Source organism: Centruroides vittatus, unplaced genomic scaffold (genome assembly GCF_030686945.1).
Source record: "Centruroides vittatus isolate TY-2023 unplaced genomic scaffold, ASM3068694v2 contig_19, whole genome shotgun sequence".
NCBI classification, from domain to species: Eukaryota; Metazoa; Arthropoda; class Arachnida; order Scorpiones; family Buthidae; genus Centruroides; species Centruroides vittatus.
The window spans coordinates 2,126,060-2,147,037 of NW_027121169.1; the positions used below are offsets into that span (position 1 = coordinate 2,126,060).

The 20,978-nt window shown below is 30.6% G+C and overlaps 1 protein-coding gene across 1 annotated transcript; it reads left to right on the top strand.

Annotated features, from left to right (window-relative positions):
- The first annotated feature begins 2,086 nt into the window (after positions 1-2,086).
- On the top strand, positions 2,087-10,534 carry LOC136970132 (uncharacterized). The gene is made up of 5 exons (XM_067264527.1): positions 2,087-2,314; positions 6,308-7,896; positions 8,396-8,616; positions 8,694-10,291; positions 10,365-10,534. The coding sequence occupies exons 2-5, from the start codon at positions 6,452-6,454 to the stop codon at positions 10,446-10,448; spliced, it is 3,348 nt and encodes a 1,115-aa protein (XP_067120628.1). The 5' UTR covers positions 2,087-2,314; positions 6,308-6,451; the 3' UTR covers positions 10,449-10,534.
- The last annotated feature ends 10,444 nt before the right edge of the window (positions 10,535-20,978 follow it).

Sequence of the window (20,978 nt, forward strand, 5' to 3'; positions counted from 1 at the left end):
AACTTCAACTAAAAACTCCAATTGAAATTTCTTTGATCACCGTCAAAAAATCTCAAATATTTTTATATATATAAATAAATATTTGAAGATTTTTTAATTTATATTTTTAAATTTTAATTTATAATTTAAATTTAAAAATACAAATTATTATTAATTATATTATATATATATATCTATTATATTAAAATATATATATTTATAATTTTATTATAATATATATATTTATAAATTTAAAATTTAAAAATTTAAAATTTTAAATTTATATATATATATATATTTATTTATTTGGAACTTTTTATAATAATTTAAAAGGAATTGAATATAAATAAATGTTATAAATGTTTTTATAGGGTGGTCCAAATCGTATGAACAACCTAACAAAAGGTTATAATTTAATTTGTTAAAGGGTATTTTGCGTGTTTAAAAAATAACAATAATTTATTTTTTTTAAATGTTTATAAGTAATAGAGTAAGGCAGCAACTTAGTCTTTGCGGTAGTTAATTAACTTTTGGACTACTCTATACATTTATAAGCAACGACCACCGATGCCAACACGTAAAGTTAAGAGGTTTGCTATTATTGGAGGTTCGACTGGGTTTACAGCTTATTCTTCAATTAATTTAATGTTTTTAAGGGTAAACTTACTTTTGAATTAACTGGTATACACGTTCGTGTATTTATTTTGATAGGTAGTTTTACCATAAACTTTTTATTAATAATCATATTTGCTTATAGATTTTTAAAATCTTAATTTATAGTTAAAATAATTATTTTTGATTCTTTACAAAGGAAAAATAATATTTTATTTTTTAAATTAAAGTTCAATAGTGTTTAGCAATAACTATGGAATTTCTTCATGTCTGACCGTCACGCTTAATATCAAAGAATTTTGTTACATTAAAATTTAATTTTATTAAAATAATAAACAATTCGTCAAATATTACACAATTTATTTTAGAAAACATATTAGAAAATCGTATAAAAATTATTAAAATAACTAATAATTATTAAATAGAACACATTTTTTCATGTGGGGAATTATATTTTAATCTCCTTAAAAAGATTATAAATTTAAATAATCAATTATTAAACAATATTACATTTATTTTATTACATTTAATAATTATTTTAATTCATATATTTTAAATCAATATTTTATAAAGAAAAAATATAAATAATCTTTAAAAAATGGTTTAAAATTGTAGTTTTTTTTAAAAAATATTTACATTTTATTAAAATATAAAAATAATTTAATTATGATGAAATTAAAAATATATATATTTTATAATTTAAAATGTATTCTTTACGTAAGAACACAATCAAATAAATTATTTTATAAATTTTATCCGACATTTTAAGTTATATAAAATATTATTGGACGAGTTCCAATATTCATGAACATTAAAGAGGAAAAAAGGAATATATTTTAAAAAAAATATGCAGTTAAATTTTCAAACTTAAATAGATTAAATTTAAAATTTACAATGTTTAATTTGATATTTAAAAAATAATATATATTTAAATTATTTTACTAAAAATAATATACTTTTTTTAATAATTTTAAACAATTTATGCGGCCGTTATATACGCACACACATATAAAAACAAACCTTTATTAAAATAATGTTAAAATAAATTTATACGTATAAAATAATAATTATATTTTAAGAAAATAATCAGTTTATTATTATAAAAACAATGTATTTCGTATAATCATATAAATGTCACACACACGCCACGTGTACTAGAACTAAAAAAAATCATTTTCATTTTATATTAATCTTTTAAAAATTAATAAAATTTTAAAAAACAGTAGTGTATAAGATGAAGAAAGAGGGAAAAAAATCAGATCATGTTTTTGTAAATTTGCCATATTTCCCAACAGAGGCTATAAAACAGAATAGGTTAATTGCTATTTTGGTTCTGTCACTGACCATTAGCAATCGACCAACTGCTACATCCGTTGTCGAGTGACATCCAATCCGATGTCGTCATCAATCATTGCTGACATGGCCGGTGACGTCACGGCAGCAGGAGGAGTTATCTGTGTGACGTCACACTCGACAAACTGTCCGCTGGGGGCGCATCGTGCAGGAGGTCCGATGTGCCAGTAGAGCACGGAAAGTCGTTGAGAAGTGAAGTGTTGTGTCGGTGTGTGTGCCTTTTCACATAACGTATACAGTATACGCGCCGGCTACGAGTTGTGTGTTAGGCTTAACAACATATCTTGTGATACTCTGGATATTGATTTTACTCCTATATTGGATTATTCGTCACGTTAAACTAGGAAATTACTTTCGGCCAACTTTACTGGTAAGTTTTTTATTTGTTTTCTTTCTGTTGATTTTTTTTGTTTTTAAAACTTTAAGAGTAACTTTTTATATAAAAAGACAGTTTTTTTTCTGTATTGTCCCAAAATGTATTACTTCTATGAATATTTTAATGTAACACTATGAGAACCGTTGATGACGTTTCGAGGCGGAAGCGAAGTGATAGCACACACACACACACACACCACCATAGATGTATGAAGCATTAATGAAAAGGATATCGTCACTTTCACATCGAACTGACCTTGAAAGAACTGACCTGATTGGTTCAATTCTTTTGTTCTTTGACCGCATTTAACAAATCTAGCTTTAGATAACTAATAGTCCTTTGCTCAGTGAAATGGAAATGAGAGGGTATTGTACTCTTTATAGTTTTATAATTTCTAAACAATATATTTAATGTACTTTAATCTTAAAAAAATTATAATTAAAACCTGTATATATGTGTGTATAATAGATGTATACATGCCTCTCTCTCACTGTTTTGTTTCTAGATTTTGTTTACCATATTCGAAACATATGAGGGGTTTCGTTTTATGTTCCGCTTTCGAATGTGATGCTGCCATCTATCGAGCGTAAAGAGAATCATAAAATTTTACATTACCATAAATCTGTTTTGTAATTTATTTTAAATACCGATTACTTAAGATTTAATCCGGAAATTTATTAATGTTATTTATTTAAAATTGTAACCTGTATCTGTATTAAATACAGCCGACACACAAAAAAAAAAAAAAAAAACACAGGAAAGTAAGTCAACTTTTGACTTGCAAATTTATAAGAAGTATTATTAAAAATTTGAATTAAAAAAAATACGTGTATTTTATTTTAATTTCTTAAGAAAATAGAATTTAATATATAAATAAATAAATTTTTAATGTAAGTATTGGATCGGAATTAAATTTTCAGATTCAGAAAAGTAACATAAAAAATTTATTTAAAAGGATTTTAAATTATTTATTTTCTTCTGCGATTACCAATCTGAAGTTTAAGCTTTCGGTTTATATTGATTTTTCTTTCCCCCTTTCGCATTTAATTTTTTAAGGATGAATCTTATCATCATTTATCGTTTCGATAATTCTAGTTTAAATTTATATATAAACAGTGTTTTAATCGGTTCTTCAATAAAATAATTAGATTTTTTTTTACATCCAATCGGCAGTACGGTTACTTATTCAATTATTACGTTGACCTCATATATCAGTGACGCTTTATTAGTGATGTCACCGGTTTGATGGTAGAACGTCATTAACTGTTTTGATTATGTCATCAATTTTGCTGTTTTATTTTATTGTTTTTCACACGTGTAGGCACTCATTAATAACCCTTTTTCTTTTGATAGCTTAAGAATACGGTTAACTAAATTTTGGAACAGATTAATTAATTAATTTTAAAATTTTGATTATTTATATATATATATAACTTAAATGATTTATACGTTAATTCCTTTAAAAACTGTCAAATTTAAGGTAGTTTTTAAAGTAGAAAACACAATATGAGGTTTCTTTAAAGTAGTTTTTAAAATACTTTTCGTTAAAAAATAATCATCAAATTGATTTTTTTTTACTTTGTATTACTAACATTGAAAATTTTATCAATATCTACCATTAGTTTAAAATAAAATAAAATGTGGTTAACTGACTATTGTGTTACCTCGTAGGGTATATTTATTTCATTTAAAATAATAATTTTGATTAATTTCTTGTATTTAAGATAATTTCATAAATTGTAAGAAGCCCAATACACATATTTAAGCCTTTAAAAATATATTAAAACCGAATTATTTTACAATAGAAAACAAAATGTCAGGTTAAATCGGCCATGTTTTTGTTTGACACGTGATACGCACATTTCGATTACCTCATCAATTTCGTTTATTGTTGCGTCACAGATAATTTGTATAATATTTTAAGTTTTTTTTTTCTTTTTACGTTTTCAAAAAATTAATTTTATTCATAAAAATAAATTAAATTGATTTCAAAAAATCGATATGAAAAATATGAAATAGTTTAATGTATTAAATTACTGCTACGTTTTTAGTGTGTGTGTGTGTGTGGCCGGCCCAGGTGAACGAAACACCTGGCATTCAAGGTCGTTGAGAAAAATAAGCTTTTAACTGAAAGTTAACAATGATAAAATCGTTATATTTAAAAAAGTATTATATATATATATATGAAAATTTCTAGCTGTATCAATTTAACTTACTGTCTTGCATGTACTGCCCTCTGTTATAAAGTCATATAAAGTTTTTTTTATATATAATTAATATGATTTATTTATATTATAAAAATATAAATAATTATAAAATAATGCTTTATTATTATTAAATATTAACTTTCTAGAATTAATTTAATATAAATACGAATGGTTTAGTTTTAAAAAAAGCTATAAATTTTCTAACAATTTATTTTTAATTTTGTAATATAAATTAATTAAGAGAAAAAAAATTCTCTAATACTTGGAAATTTTGTACATGAAATTTTTATAACATTTTTTTCTAGTATTTTACCATAAAAAGAGTCATTTTTATAATATAAAAATCATGATTATTCCTTTAATTAATCAAAAATTAAAAGTAATTAATTATTAAATTGTTATTAATTATTACTCCTTAATTGTTTTTGATCTTCATCGACATAAATCATCATTAATAAATACTTTCATTTATTAAATGGACAAATTTGTCAGTATAATCATTTCATATAATTAATTAAAAAAGTAATGTTAAAATTTTTAGATAAAGAGAAAATATTTTTCTTCTTATTCTTTGAATGATTAATTTCGCTTTCGTATTATTTAAATTATTAAATATATTTTTCTTAAACAAATTAATAATTTATAACGTTTTATAACAGTAAATTCAATATATTAATTAATTAACTTAATAAAATATGGTTAATTGATGTTTGGTCCATCCTATTTATAAATGGTTACTTTTATATAGGCTGGAAAAGGATTAATTAACCCGAAATTTAAATTTTTAAGCCCTCCAAATACCAAATTTTAAGATAGTTTTGAATTGTAAAACACAATTTTGAGGTTGTTTAAAGTAATTTTTCGGAAAGTAAATGTTTAAAAACGTAGTTAACAATGAACGTTGATGTATGGATTTCATGACGACATTTTGAAATTGTCACACTATGAAAGTAAATGAAGCGTGAAATATTCCTGTGTGTTGGATTAACCTTGAAAAAATGCATCTATCACGCTATTTTTGTTTGTTATGCAATGTGAAGTATGTGCACGAATAAGTATTTTCTTTATCTTTAATGTGATAAATTAATGTTTGCCATTGCTGCAAACTCGTTAGTAAATGCCCACATTATTACAATTCTTGCATCGATTTGTATTAGTTAAAACTTATTTTATCTGTTTTTAATCATAAAAACAAACCGAATTCCCGAAAAAGAAATTAATTTAGCTCTTTACACGTTAAAAAAGAAAAAAAATTGATTTTTTCCACGCTTTAAGATTGTCATCGAATGTTTGAGTGACAAACTTGACAAATTTCGTATCAGAAAATCAATACCAAAAGAAATTATTTTGATAGTTAACTCGCGTAGGCTATCTTTTAATTAATACATGTGTATATAATGTTGATAATATTTATTTTATGAATTTATTCAATACGAATCCAAGTTCATTCACTGCATGTTTCTATCACTTCACCATATTGATCTCGTCGTAACTGTAAACATCTTCGCCAGTTTATAGCGACGATAATTTATTTTATAGCTGAAATATTTATATATAAATCTAATAAATCTGTTTATTAAAGTCGAGTTTTATTTACAAACCCGTAATGCTTCAATTATCATGATTAACATGTTTCAAGGACGTCATCGATTTATACATATAACTATCAGAAAATGGATTGTTATTAATTATTCTGGAATTAAAATCTTTAAAATATTTTTATTAACAATTAGAAGTAATTATTATATAAATATTCTAATAAATGAAATTAAATTTTCAGGTGCTACCCATTAAATGTTACCAAAAATGTGTTGGATACGTTCATTTAATTGTAAAGAAAATATGAAGTAGCAGCAATTCCAATTAGGGGACCAGAATCAAAGAAAATATCATTGATGAATAATTTGTGGATTATAATTAGGAGATGACAGGAAGAAGCTTAAGAAGTGAACCCAAGCGCCTATCAGATAAATACGATATTCTATTAACTCCAGTAGTCGTGTCATTAAGGAAATTACGCGAAGGGACCATAGGAAATAATTTAAGTGAAAAAATGAGTTGTGAAGATGAATCTGTCTGCGATGACAGAAGCATTAGTCAAGATCCCGGATGGCAGAAAGACGTTAGTGATGTATTAACTTCTATTTTAAAAGACGGTAGTACCTGCGCACCCGAATGGGGTGGTGATACAGACCAAACGTGTTTAGATCTTCCCAGTTTAGAAACTGATAAAGAGAAGTTAACAACTTATAAAATTAACCCACCTAATCCAGAAGCTGACGAGATGACTAATATCGATGACTGTGCAGATGATTCGGGTAGTGATGCTACTATAACAGATATAACTGAAAATATGGAAGGACTTAAAGAATTAGAATCTACTACAACTATACAAGAAGTTCCTTCTAATTCACCGAAATCACCAATTTTAGACGTATGTGACGTTACAAATGCCGAATGGGTAGAGGAAGGATATCAAGAGAAGTCAAAGGTCAGAAAAGTGTCTTCATTATCAGTTTACGCAGACGTTGAAGATGGAATAATTAAGAACGTATCTTGTAAGAGATTTAAGAGAAGATGTAAGAAGATAGTAGACGATAGTGAATCATATTCTTATAGACCCGTTAAGTATGGAAGACGCAAGAAGTCTTTCGGTTATACAGGAGACGAAACTGATGATGTTATTGAAAATGAAGTTAAAGATCTTGTAGAAGATATGGTTTTCAAAGCCTCATACAATGTCACCAGGTTGAAAAATTTGTCGAATTGGTCCGAAGAAAAGGAAATCGTTGGAGGACTTCTTAAGGAATTTTGTGAATGTAACGGTTACGATTACGATGATTACGATAATCCAGTTTGTATTCTAGACTTCGATAGTCACATCGTTAAAGAATCTGATATAATCAATATACCCAGTCAAAGAAAATGCTACAAAAGAAAATTTCCACAAGAATTAGAAGGAATGTTTAGGAAAAGGAGAAAGAGGAAATTGACACGTGGGGAGGTTGTTAAAAAGTTCTTCACTCGATCAGCAGCTCGCAGACTTAAGTATAAAACAACTAAAAATGGTGACACTATTGTTGTTGAAGAAAGTGATTATAACACCGATTCTGAAACAGTAGAAAAATCCAAAGATGAAATTTTAAAGGAAATTCCTAGCAAAACAAATGAATCACCATCAACATCTGCAGCAACAGTAGCAACTAGTATTACTACAATAACAACTGACACTACTGTTTCTACTGCTACCACCGCTATTACCACTACCAAAGAAGGAAAATTGAATATTTTATCAAAGAAAAGTACAACGAATGACATTGAAAGTAAAGAAGCAGTAAAATCTGAAGATAAATCAAAAATTCAGCAGAGGTAAATTTATTTACATTTAATGTAGTTTTTAAGTTAGCACTTGATTGAGAGATGTTCTACTCATAGTCAGAAGAATTAGATTTAATTGCAATGAAATCTTGAATTAAAAAATATCATTGTAATTCTCTTATTTAAAAATTCCTCTTAACTACAGGTCCTTAAAGAGATCGCAAATATATAAATTATGAAGTTAATCACGTAGTGTTTTGAATAATTTATGTCAGTGTAAGATTAATTGAGTTAAATTGAAATTATTCTCACGTTTTATTTTTTGGTTTAATTTAATTTTTCTAGTTACAACTCTCCATTCTCGACTTTCAAAAATATGTACATGATAAAATTGGTTTATTTTACTCTCAACAGATGGCGCGACGTGTTATTCCTATTAAACCTTCATGTGACTTACATTATTGTGTTTTTTACATCTATAAAGTGTCTTATAGAAAAGAAAAATCAGACTTTTCAGTATCAAAATTGATTTTTTTTTTTATAATTTTAGCATTTTAGAAAGAAAATCTCCAGTAAATGTAACACAAGAAACTGAAGAAAACACTGTCGACCACACAGTTAAACCAAAGGACAATGACGATTTGGAAATAAAAAAGGCTTATGGAATCTCAAAATTCCGTCACAAGCATCATATTTTGCAAAGTTTAAAGAAGAATAAAGTAACTGTAGATACAGATGCACCCTTAGATTTACGCATAAAAGATGGATCAGGTACTTGGCACACATTTTGTTTTCTATCTTTAAATAATTGTTAACGATGTTCTGAGTTGTGTTTGTGTATTTTTCAGACAATTCGTCTACAGGAAAACTGAAAACTCCCATACAAATGGTCCATCCTCAAGTAAATACATCATTAATGCCAAAGAAAGTGTGGTGTGCAAGAAGAAATCTCGATTGCTTTACAAATGGTGAAAATTTTTCTCTAGTCAACAATAAAGTTACTACAGATGTGAATAAAATTTCACCAATAAGCACTCCGAAGCCAGAAGTGATCTCTTCAGATACGAAGAAGGCTCAAGAATCTGAAGCAGAGTCGATTCTTCGTAGCTTGCTCCTGGAGGCATCTGATGCGGCCGTGACAGAAATCTCTTCGGAAGCAAAAAGAAACGCAGAAGCTAGTCTAAATGTTCCTAAAGTTCTTAGTGTAAGTGATAAAGATCATACAAAAGCTCCCGATCATAGGGATACCATAAATCGGATGAAAGAGGTGTTAAGTCACGCCACACCAAGGTTAAAGTCATCACCAGCCCCACCAGTTGACATTACAATGAAGAAACCGAACGACAATGAGAGTATTTCGGAAGCAGACAAGTTCCAAGATCCTCTTCAAATTAAGGAAGAAATAAAAAAGTTAAAAAATGAAATAATCCATCTTGAAATGATAGCAGAACAGAAGGAAAAGGAGAGAGTAGCTATCATCTGTTTTAAGAAGTGTAAAGAGGAGATACTAAAACAAATAGAAAATAGTCAGTTCAACACTTTACTTCAGAAGGATGGTTGTAGTGACAAAGATTCAAAAACTCAACCAGCTGTGCATAGTAAACTTTCACTTCACGCTCTGTATAATTATGCAAAAAATAAAATGATTAATGCTCACAGACAAAACAGCATTTACCACGCAAATCACAGAGAAACATGTATGGTGAGACCGATTGTATCTCATGATAACAGAAAGAGCCCTTTAGGTAATGAATCCTTACCTAGTGTAGAGGCTCTTGTTGCTAAAGCATCAGAAAATTACGGAGTGAGTTTTGATCATTTATCAGATGACAAAAATGGTTCATTAAATAGGCAGTCATTAGAACATAACAGACGTCTTAGTGAACTGCAACATTCAGCTTATCAGTGCTGTACAGATCCCTTGTGGAGAAATGCAACTCTCTATGGCTTTGCTCCATCATCCGGATATTGTAATTCATTTCATACACCACTCGCACTCTCTACAAAATTATCTATAGATCACGAACAGGACTCTCACTTGAAGGGATGGAAATACGGTGCAATATCTGATTACAGCAATAAAGAGAGAAATAACGATAAGAAAGATGATCGCATCAAAACCGAAATGAGTAGAGAAAACAAGGTTCTTTATCATCCAACTGCTACTGTTCCACCCGTGACCTGGTCCGAGAGAACATACTGCAAACCAAACGGTACAATCACAACAAAAACATCAGAGAGCTCTTCTAGATTAACTCCCATAACACCAACAACTTCTCCCTATATTGGAAGTGCCCTTGGAAGGTATGAAAGCATGGACCTTTCACAATCATTTTATTCTTCACCCAATTTCCCTCTATCAATGTCGTGTTGGAATGGATATCCTGCACCGCAATTACCAAGGCATAGCAATGATACAGAATCATCATCCAAAGTTCGAAATGAGGTAAAAATTCAACATAGTTTTAACAAATATTAAATTATGTACTGTTATTAATGAATGATATTTTTAAAATTAGAATCAACGCTGGATGGATCGGCCTTGTCCAACTTATCATTCACTTTATATCCAACCTCGTGGTAATTCAACTTCTCCATGCTAGTGATGTCCCAGCGTTAGAAATAAGGACACTTTGAAGAAGAAGAATTATATTTACCAGTAAATCTAAAATAAAATTATGATCAATTTCGCAATGTTTCCTTTGAATTTTATATAAAGAATAAGCATTCACAACACATTAAACATATTTTCATTTCAAAAATTTGCCTTAAATTTCACACCTGGATTATTATACATGATTAATGGAAGTATGTAAAGTAAGGCTTGAGTAAGGAAGATAAAAGCAAAGAAAAAATACCCAGGTTTTCTTAGAAAACTGATTTATCTTATGATTTGACTTACCTTAAGAAACCATACTTAAGTTTTCTTCAGGTAAATCAGTTTTATTGAGATTTAGATTATGTTGTTTAAAATTGTTTTGATTTGAGGAAGATTACAAAAAATTTTCCTCCTTTAAAGCAATTTTAGCTTATTAAATGTTTAAGTTTTAGAAGAGTCAGAAAGTTCAAAAGATATTTATGTACAAAAGAGTACAATGAGTGTACAAGAGATCAGAAACAATTCAATTTAAGCAGACAGTAGCATGAATCATAAAATTGTTTAACCAAACTGATAGAAATTAAATATTGATATAAAAATTTTAATGTATTAACATAATTGAAAGAAAATTAATTTAAATAAAATAATTTCATTATCTTTTAAGTTTAATTGCAGAGTATATTCACAAGAATTTCATTCAGACACGCACAAAATGGAAGGAAATTAACATTAAATTTCATATTATTTTAATTGTTTTTATATCTGAAATAACAGGAATTAAATCAAAAATAAATTTAAAAAATTACAAAATGCCAAAGTTTATTAAATTAACCTATTCGACTTTAATATATTAATCTTTATGCTTAAAAAATTAAATTTCATTTATCTAAATGAAGTTTCACTCTCCTAATTGTTTAAAATTTAGAAAACAATTTTTAAATATATTCATTTTAACATGTCAAAACTTAAAAAAACGATCTGAAAACAGTTTTAAATTGATTAACATTACTGATGACAAGTTTGAAAGGTCAAGCAAGACAAATGATATAAAAATTTAATGACTTTTTAACCGCGATTTTTATTTTTTTCAATCTCTAAGACGAAGTTTTCGTGACATCTTTTCTGCTATTAAAAACATTAAGTTTTCAATTATAAATTGCTTATTTGTCATTCTTAATTGATAACAATTTTTAAAGTATAAGAAATTTAAGAAGAAAAATTATTCAGATTTGAGAATGCTAATAATTATATTCATGATTTAACGAAGATTTTTCAGAAATTTACATCAACAATTGAAAGTTCCATCAACTTTACATGAAGAGCTTTGAATAATCGTTTTAAATTTGAAATTTCGATGGAAAAATGTTAAAATATTAATAAATTATTAATAATCTACTATAGAAATTATTATTTTTGATATACGGGAAAAGTCCTATGAAATGTATGAGAAGTGAATGTACAACTCTTGGACAAATAAAGTGAGATAATGGCTGTAAAGTACAAGTACAGTAATATACAGTCGAAGACCTTTAATGTAATGCATATGATAAAGTTCCTTGACATTGAAGATTCATTACGTTCCTGTGAGAAAAATGGAAATTGTATATTGAACCGTAAGTATTACTAAATCTAAAGATTTTGCAATTCAAAAAATAACATAATGAACGATTCACTGACAGTTGTATTCGTTTTTTCTTAAATAAATACAATTAGCTGATATTCTGTTTAATTTTAATTCAAATGTAATTACAACGAGCAAATTTAAAATTGCCGGGTTGCTATTTTTAATCATATTTTTAATTTATTTCATTTAAAGTATATGCTCTTCACCTCAAATTAGTAGTGTTTTGCCCCTGTACATTATACTTTTCCTGTTAGCAATGCAGTCATGCTGTCCATCTACCAAACTCCTTTCAGGGGAAAATTTTTGAATTGAAATAATATGACTTCCGGTTTGCGACGGGAATTCGTATATAGTTAATCGGGGCCTCCTGCCCCTAAGATGTCAATACCTCGTCTTGAATTTAATCTATCTAATTCTGTTCTTGAGATTAAGGAAGGACAGACAAACACAAATGACTGAAAATTTATAGTTCTACAATATTTTCAAATTGCATCCCAATTAAATTAATCTGAAGAGCTTAGTATTGTTGGTGGTAACTTATGACGAATATATTTAGTAATTTATCACTAAAATTTTATGTGGAAATATCAACAGATGAAAATAAAGGTATTTTGTTTAAGGTCCTCTCTCTGCTAATCAGAAACTACACCAGTATAAGTCCTATTAATAAATAAGGTCCAAGTAGACAATATATACGCAGAAATGTAAAACATTAAGGAAGATGTAGAAAGAATACAATAGTACAGTTAATTAAACAAAAAGAATGCCCTTCTGATTGATCTGTCTCGAATATTTCGGGAGTCATCCTTTACCACCAGGCAGTATCTATTGTGCGCCTGACTGAACCATGACACACATGTTTGACTTTGTTCAGGGCAGTAACTTACTGCCCAGAACAAAGAGTAAGAAATGAAAAAACCCACGGGTAGAACAAGTCACACTTTCAGAATTATCATTGTTCCTTTAATGGTATAATTTTATAATTACTGTATAATTACTCACACAATTTAATAATTAATTCCTTATATACAAGTAAGGAATACTGCTGATAGGAATTCTTTGCCAGTCGTTATTTTAGAAAATGTCAAACTATTGTACTGTATATGGAATTTTTCGGAATTATCTCATTTCGGCAACGAATTCTACATAATGTTGGTTCAAAGTACTGTACTTATCAAAATATATTGCTTTACTTACACGGTAGTAAAATAATACAGTGTGTTGTAATTGTGTTTGAAAAAATGTCGATGTGTTTGTATTCTCTTAAACTTACAGACAACGAATGCACTCAGAGTATTCATTTTGTATGATGTTGCTAAACAATTGGCATTTGTACAAGTTACAGCTGTTACACCATGTGGAGGTTTTGTGAATGGGCAGTAACACAACAGGCTCTTCTCTTCATCGATATTGTTTTCGGATAAAGCATACTTTACCCGAGAGGCAAGGTCAATGGTCAAAATTGCGCTATCGGAGTGGCACGAATCCACACTCATTTACCGAAGCAAAGGTCAAAGTAGGTCAGTGGTGCGAATTTATGGGCTGGCGGTGTATGGGTAGTGACAGAATAATTCATTTCCTTGTAATTTAGAACCATTTGCATAATAGTACTTCGACAATATTGACCCGCCTTTTTTTAATGAATCATCTGGTCATTCTGAACGTGTACATGGCTGAAGATTTGAATCTGAAAGAAGTCTGTAATGAATTTATAGGAAGAAGCTCATCTAAGAGAAACACGACGCGCTGTTTAATCAACAGTAATCATTCTTTTGAACATTAGTAGTGGTTTTATGATTTTAATATCCTAGTTTAGTAAAATAAAGGTGCCCAGATTACGGGTGCATTTTAATATGTGAATGTTTTCTTTAGAGTACCACACTTTTAATTGCGATTTAAAATTGTACTAATTGTCACTAATATTTTGCTGTTAGAAAATTAAATTTCATCTAAATGTTTTTATGAGAAAATGTAAATACAGTATACTCTCGATTATCCGTGTTTCTGCTTTATCCGTGCCTACACTACCGGTGATTTTCCCTGGTAAACGAAAGCACACTTTATTATTACCAGGACTAATTGATTTATATTTATTTTTCTTCCAAACTTTTGTAGCCACTTTAGTCCCACTATGAGCCTACCCAAAATAATTAAAAAGTTGGAGTCAATGAGTAGAATTATGGTCTGGTGTAGCCTTTGGAAATATCGTGTTACTGAATCAATCTTTATTTAAGAGGATCTGATACCGGAGATGTTGACTTTGATACTTGAAGAAGTTGGAAAACATTGTCATGATATTAGTCATCAATGAGGATGATGATTTCCCATGGTACTTCCAACACGATGGATCGCCTCTCATTATGGTACTATCGTTAGACTTTGGTTGGATCAATAAGTCTCTAGATCGATCAAATAGCACAGCAATGGCCAGACCTCTGTTAGATTTCTTTTCCTAATGACACTTGAAAACCATAATTTATCAACAGAAAATTAACGACATCGATCACATATAAGGCAGATGTGACTTCATATCACCAAATGTGTTGTCACATGTCCGATATGAGTGGGAAGAACGTTTCTACGCGTGTATAACATGTAACGATGATCATATCAAACATATGTAATTTTGGTACATATCTATATATGGAAATTTCCTCGTGTGCTCATGTTTGTTACACTTGAAATAAAACAATACCACCGTATCTGAAAATAAATAAGTGGAGGCCTAAGGTTCTAGGCGCTAGAACCTTACCCACTTGGCTACTACCATTTCCAGGATGGATAGAACTTCCAGACTTATCAGGTAAACACTCAATTTTCAGATGCCAGTTTTTCGGAAACGCTTGAGAAGTGGGTTCTATTATTTGGACAAGGAGCTATTTGTGTTTAAGGCTACTGCTTACGAAATAGCCTACATTAGCACGAAACGCGACATGTGGGTGATCTGCCTAGGTAAGAATGCCTCCGGTGAGGTCTTTTATGGGAAAGTGTCTTCTTTTTAGCTGTTATCAATACTAACGTGAATAAAACCGGAAAACTCCGCGTGGCCAGCCTACCAACTATCATTGTTCAGTGATTTTATCCACTCGGTCACTGGTGGGCAACGTATTTTCGGACTATCCCTCATAATTACATATGCTGTACCATAGTGTTATATTAGTTACTAATAACCAAACTGTCAACAGGGATACAAGAGATAAATTACTCCTTTTTTTTTATACTGTACCCAGTATAAAAAGAATAATTTAAAATGGTTTTGTGGGTGCCGGGAGGTGGACGGAGTCTCGTTCCTCCTTTTTTCGGCTAACAGGTCCGTGAGACCTGCCTACGTCAAGATGGCGGTTCGGATGAGTTACGCGTTACGCGAGTGGAGGAAGTGGATGGGTCCGACGATAGAGCGGCGGTGACGATACCCGAATAAAAGACATAGCCAACGGATAATAACAACAACAACAATTTATTTAGGCTAATGATACAATTACAGAAGAGACGCGCGACGGTCGCCTCTTTTCGGATCCGCGGAGGGAGAGTTTACATAAATTCGGGTCATACCTCGTGATCCGGGTCGGTCCTTGTGGTCAACGTATTCCGTGGATTTCGGGCGGTTCCCCTCGATTTTCCACACACACACAGTCAAAGTGACAGAACGTACCCGGCTTCCCGTTCCTCCCTTGTCGCCCTTTTATCCTCTTGGTCACGTTATTCCGTTTCACCAACCAGCCTTTTTCGACTGTTGTTCCTCCTGATTCATATTTTCTCCGTGGGAACCAAGCAATAAAATATTTTATTATTAATGGGTTGGTTCCGGCGGGTTCGAATTTTCACAGTTTCGAAAGTTTCAGTTCTCCCACATTTTAGTGCACGTTGAATTCAGACACGTAATAACTGTAACGATTTGTTTTATTTCTTAATAGTGCATTTTTTATGTAAATTGTGCAATATACACAGTTTTTTGTTTCTGTCATCATAAGCATCCAGCCACATTGTTTTATCAAAAATTCTTATGATGGGTGTAGTTGTGAATGTTCTATTATATTGAATACATTCACTGTTCCGTTTTGGATTTTGTTTATTTTTCGATCGTTATGAACTGTTGACCGTTATTTGTTTGGCTGAACTATACTTAACTATCGTTTTTATGATAATGTTTATCATTTTAATTGTATCTTTTGTGTCTTGTTGAGCTGCAATTTAAAAAAAAAATTGTAGACCTATGAATTCCCACAGTCGTTCCTTAATCCCGAGAATATACGAACGTCCAGTTCAAATCTTTTACTTTTCCTTGTTATGTATACACAACAGCTGGAAAAGTAAAAAAAAAATTTCTAGCAATATATTGAATAATATTTTAAAAATATACAACAATGCCAAATTCATAAAACACGGATAAAATCCGAGCAGTGACAAACCGGATATTAAATAAAGTAGGTAAAGCGAGTAAACTACTTTGTATAAAGTTTTTCCTTTAGTATCAATGTTCCATCTCAGTTGTATTGTGAACTCAAGCATACTCATTCTTTAAATTTCACATTCTTTAACTTTGTTATTATTCTGCAAATGATTCAATTTTTGATAAATGTTTCTGGCATTTCTGAGTCAGTTTTACATTATTTCATTTTATAAAGCATTTATTTAAGAAAATTAGTTTTCAACTACCTGTACAATAGCTTTCACATAGAATATATTTTTATAAGTTAGTTTCCTCTAAATACTTTTTGTTCAAACTTAATCATACGTAATACAATAATCCACGACGATATACAGAAATCTTTGATTTTAATCGCTAGAAATTTATATATCTGTGAGGCTCTGGACAGGTCCGAACCCTTACTAAAGTTCGCGTTTAAAATCATTTTTTGAAAGGAATAAAAGAAGCTAGAAATACATATATATTTTTAAATAAAAAACGTGACGCCAACTTATAAACAATAGACGAATGTAAGTCCTAAGATAGATCATCTCCGGTTGGTATCGAATTAAACGTCGATTTTGACCTCTTCCGCGATCTAAGTTAAGATCTCGTTACACTTAGTAACGAGGAAAAGCGACCAATCAGAATGGGCAATCGAGGACAGAAATTAATAAAAACCCGGAAATACAATGACGGCTTCTTCTCCCAAAAATTCCATGTGTGGGACTAATTGTTGTTTGTGTCTCGTGCCTATCTTTGTCTACGTCTCCCTCGGATCGACATCTTCTCATTACTGGAAGTCAAGACTTCGAAGGAACTCTCATTCGCGGACCAGGGACACTCCTTTATTGGGACTATCTTGGAAGACCCAGAGCCATATTATAGAGCCTGTTAGAATCTTAGGGTGTAAGATCCCTAATCGTAAATCGCTGTTTTATATTTAACAAAGAATAGGTTATAACGGTCGGACTGGACACCGGTCACGTCTTGCTCGTCTAACTGACCCGAACAAAAGACGTCCCCGAATCTCGCGCCCACACGTAAGTGTAACCTGATCAGTTCCAGATTGGACCCCAGTCGTTAGGTTTTCACACGTGCAAAACAGCCGATCCAACAGAGCCATTTTTCAAATCTTTCGGTTCATAGTTTCCATAACCTAAATACAAATATTCGCAGATTTTTTTGTATAAAAAATGCCACAAAAACATACTATTAATGGCTTTCGAACGGGCATATTTTACATCCGTTGATCCACGATATCCGATATGAAGTGTATGAGTTAAAAAAGCAAATTTCGGACGCAAATTAATAATAATAATACGTTTATTTTGTAAGTAAAACATTAACATATTTTAATCAATTTACAATTTTGTGGCATTTTATTCTCGTAAGAAAGTCAATGATGTGAATGAGTGTCTTTCATCAGTTCATCAAATATGGGCAGAAGTTTAGAAACCTGCGATTCATATTTGTTTTTCAAAGTTCAATTGCGATCTATATTTTATTTTAATGACTTCCAATGCTGAAAACCTTGCCATACATAAGTAGAATGCCGAAAAAGAAACAAAAACTCGTATGGCTTTTTATTTATTCAGGATACTCGTGCTTCACCAAGTAAATGTTTATAATATCGATATGTTAACTTTTAGAATGTTGATTTATCGAAACCGATAAAATATCGATTCTTATCGACAATGTCGAATGTTGTATTTGTTGCCAACAATATTCTGGGGACTTGCTCTCGATCTTAGATCGAAAACTTAGAAATTTTTGATTTGTAACTATCCTGGATATGTCGTACAGAATTCCTTACTATCCGGGCAGGTCGCTTTGTTTCTATGACTAATCCATAATGGAGGATATCATCCTCCATTATGGATTAGTCAAGTGGAACAAAGAGACTTGCCCGGATTTAAAAAACTTTTTTAGAACTCACAGGGTGACAAGATTCAGAAATGAAAGTATAAACCTAATTTTAATAATTTTAAAGTAGCATATTTTATAATAATCAGTTTGTTCCGGATACACAGTTTGTGCACAACACGTTATCATAGTGTGAAAAACAATACGACGTTATATTTTGTGTAACGAGCAGTATTAAAGGAAAGTTTGCTTGCACGTAATTGAGAAAGAAAAATGCATCTAGATATTTAGCGTTTAACAGCATTCTTTTGATATTGATTTAGCTTTCACTGTCTATTCAGTGAAAGTTTCAGTTTTAAGGCATTCAGAAATTTCAGCTATGCTTTTATTGGAAAGCAGCGCCGCTCCTAGCTTTTGCGGGGCCCGAGGCAAATCTGAAATTGCGGACCCTTTCTAAAAATAAACTAAAGTATTAGTAAAGAAATCTTATTAGTAAAATAATTAACGTTAAGTGTTCAAAAATTTATTTAAACAAAATTCGGAAATTATAAAACAAAAAATGTAAAAAATATTTTTTTAAGATTGTATGTTCGTTTTTATTTATTTTTATCTTAATTTTTTTAAATGAACCTTTCGCACTATTTTATGTAATATTCATTTTGTGGGCTTCTATTTCAGCAAAACCTTTAATTAAGTGCGATGATTTACATCGCGTTTAATTTTTCACATATTTCGTGATCAGAAGAGAAAAGTGTCAGATTTGTTAATCGTTCCTGTGACATTGTTGTCCGTAAATGATTTTTAATTAGTTTTAATTTAGAAAAACTTCGTTCTGCCGATGGTGTTGAAATCGGAATTGATAATAATGTTCTTAAACAAATGGCCAGATTTGGAAAAGAGTCGTGGCTATATTTCTCAGCATATTCAAGCACTGTACTGGTGTTGCATTTTCACCATTAGTACAGATCGAACAAAAAATTTAATTTCTTCGTATAAACCGGCTCCATTTAGATCACGATTATCATGCCTTAATTTTAAATCTAAATCCGTGCAAAACTTTTTAAGTTGGTCGTCTTCCATTGTTCGTAATAGTGGAATATTGTAAAGAAAACCGAAAATATTAATATGATTTTCAATTTGTTCAAACCTTTCTTGTAAGATATGGCTTGATCTGTTATTGCTAAGAAATAATTTCTGTAGAAGTTTCTTTCTGGATCATTTACACATTCATCTGCTCTTTCTCCTTCATAATCAAATAAACGTTTACGTTTTCTTATTCTTAGCGGTTTTTAACTTGTTTGAAATATTAGTTTTTTCACAAATATTATTTGCTTCCATTTTAGATTTTAAAAATTCACTAATGCAAAAGATGATGTTGACAATTGGTTAGGACATAAATAGCAGTAAAAACAAAATACCTTATCTTTTAGTTTTTTTTTTTTTAATAGAGAAGCGTTTCTGCAATATTTTTCTCTGTTTAAATGTACTTTTGTATAATAAGATACATTAAATTTTCTACCTAGTTCATCTAGGGGAAAATCGTAATTTGTTACTTGAACAATGTTTTTATTAATTAATAATAATCTGATTTTCTCAGAGGGGTGTGATGGCCATGTTCCAGGATCGTCTTCCAATATGGTTGATAATTCTTTAGTTTCCTCGTTTGCGCTAAGAAAAAAATCTTCTTGACCTTCATCATTTATAGCTCCATCTTCATTCAATAATGAAGGTAATTCTTTGTATGTACAGTGGTGCCTCGTATAACGTACGCCTCGAATAACGGACGCTGCGAACAACGGACTTTCTGTTTGGCCGTTATGTGACTCGAGCAACGGACTGGCTGAGAACAACGGACTTTCCGGCATAATTGGTGACTGTTCCATGGGTGCGTTCTTTAATAGCGGTCGCTCTACGTCTCCGCTACTACGGGAGTGCGCTGCTGTTTGTAGGCATCGACGGTGAAAGAAAGAAAGATGGCGGCGCCCGCACTATCAATGGTATCGTGATGGAGGAATCTATAATTCTAAAATATGAACTTTTAAAGGCAAAAGAAGGGTCCCAATTGTAAAATTCAACCATAAAATGGATTATTTGTTGAAAGAGCATTCAAAATAGCCTCGAAAAAATATTCGTAAAGACACTTACATCACCGCGTGCGCTAACTTGCGCTTTCACAATTTCTAAATTCTCATTCATAAAACCACATAATGGACCTGGAAACGAAACTATCTGAGCCATGGAGGACGCCATGTTGCTTTCCATCGTAAACTACTGCTACAAGCGGCCGTTCGACAGCGTGAACTCCCACCGGAATTTAGGAACGCGTTCCGTAGGAATTTTTAAACGGATGTCGTTCGCGCAGAGTTACGCGGAGGAATAAAAGAACGCACCCCATGTTCATTTTTTTATGATACAGTACGGTTATTTTATGCTGCAGAACGAATTAGATGTTTTAGCATGTATTTCTATGGGAAAATGCGTTTCGTATAACGGACGTTGCACTTAACGGACGTGCACCTGGAACGGATTAAGTACGTTATATGAGGCACCACTGTAATTTGTAACTCTTCTTTATTTTGTACACTAGTGCTAGCTATAGCCAGATCGTTTTGACGACTTTCTAAATCTTTTTTATT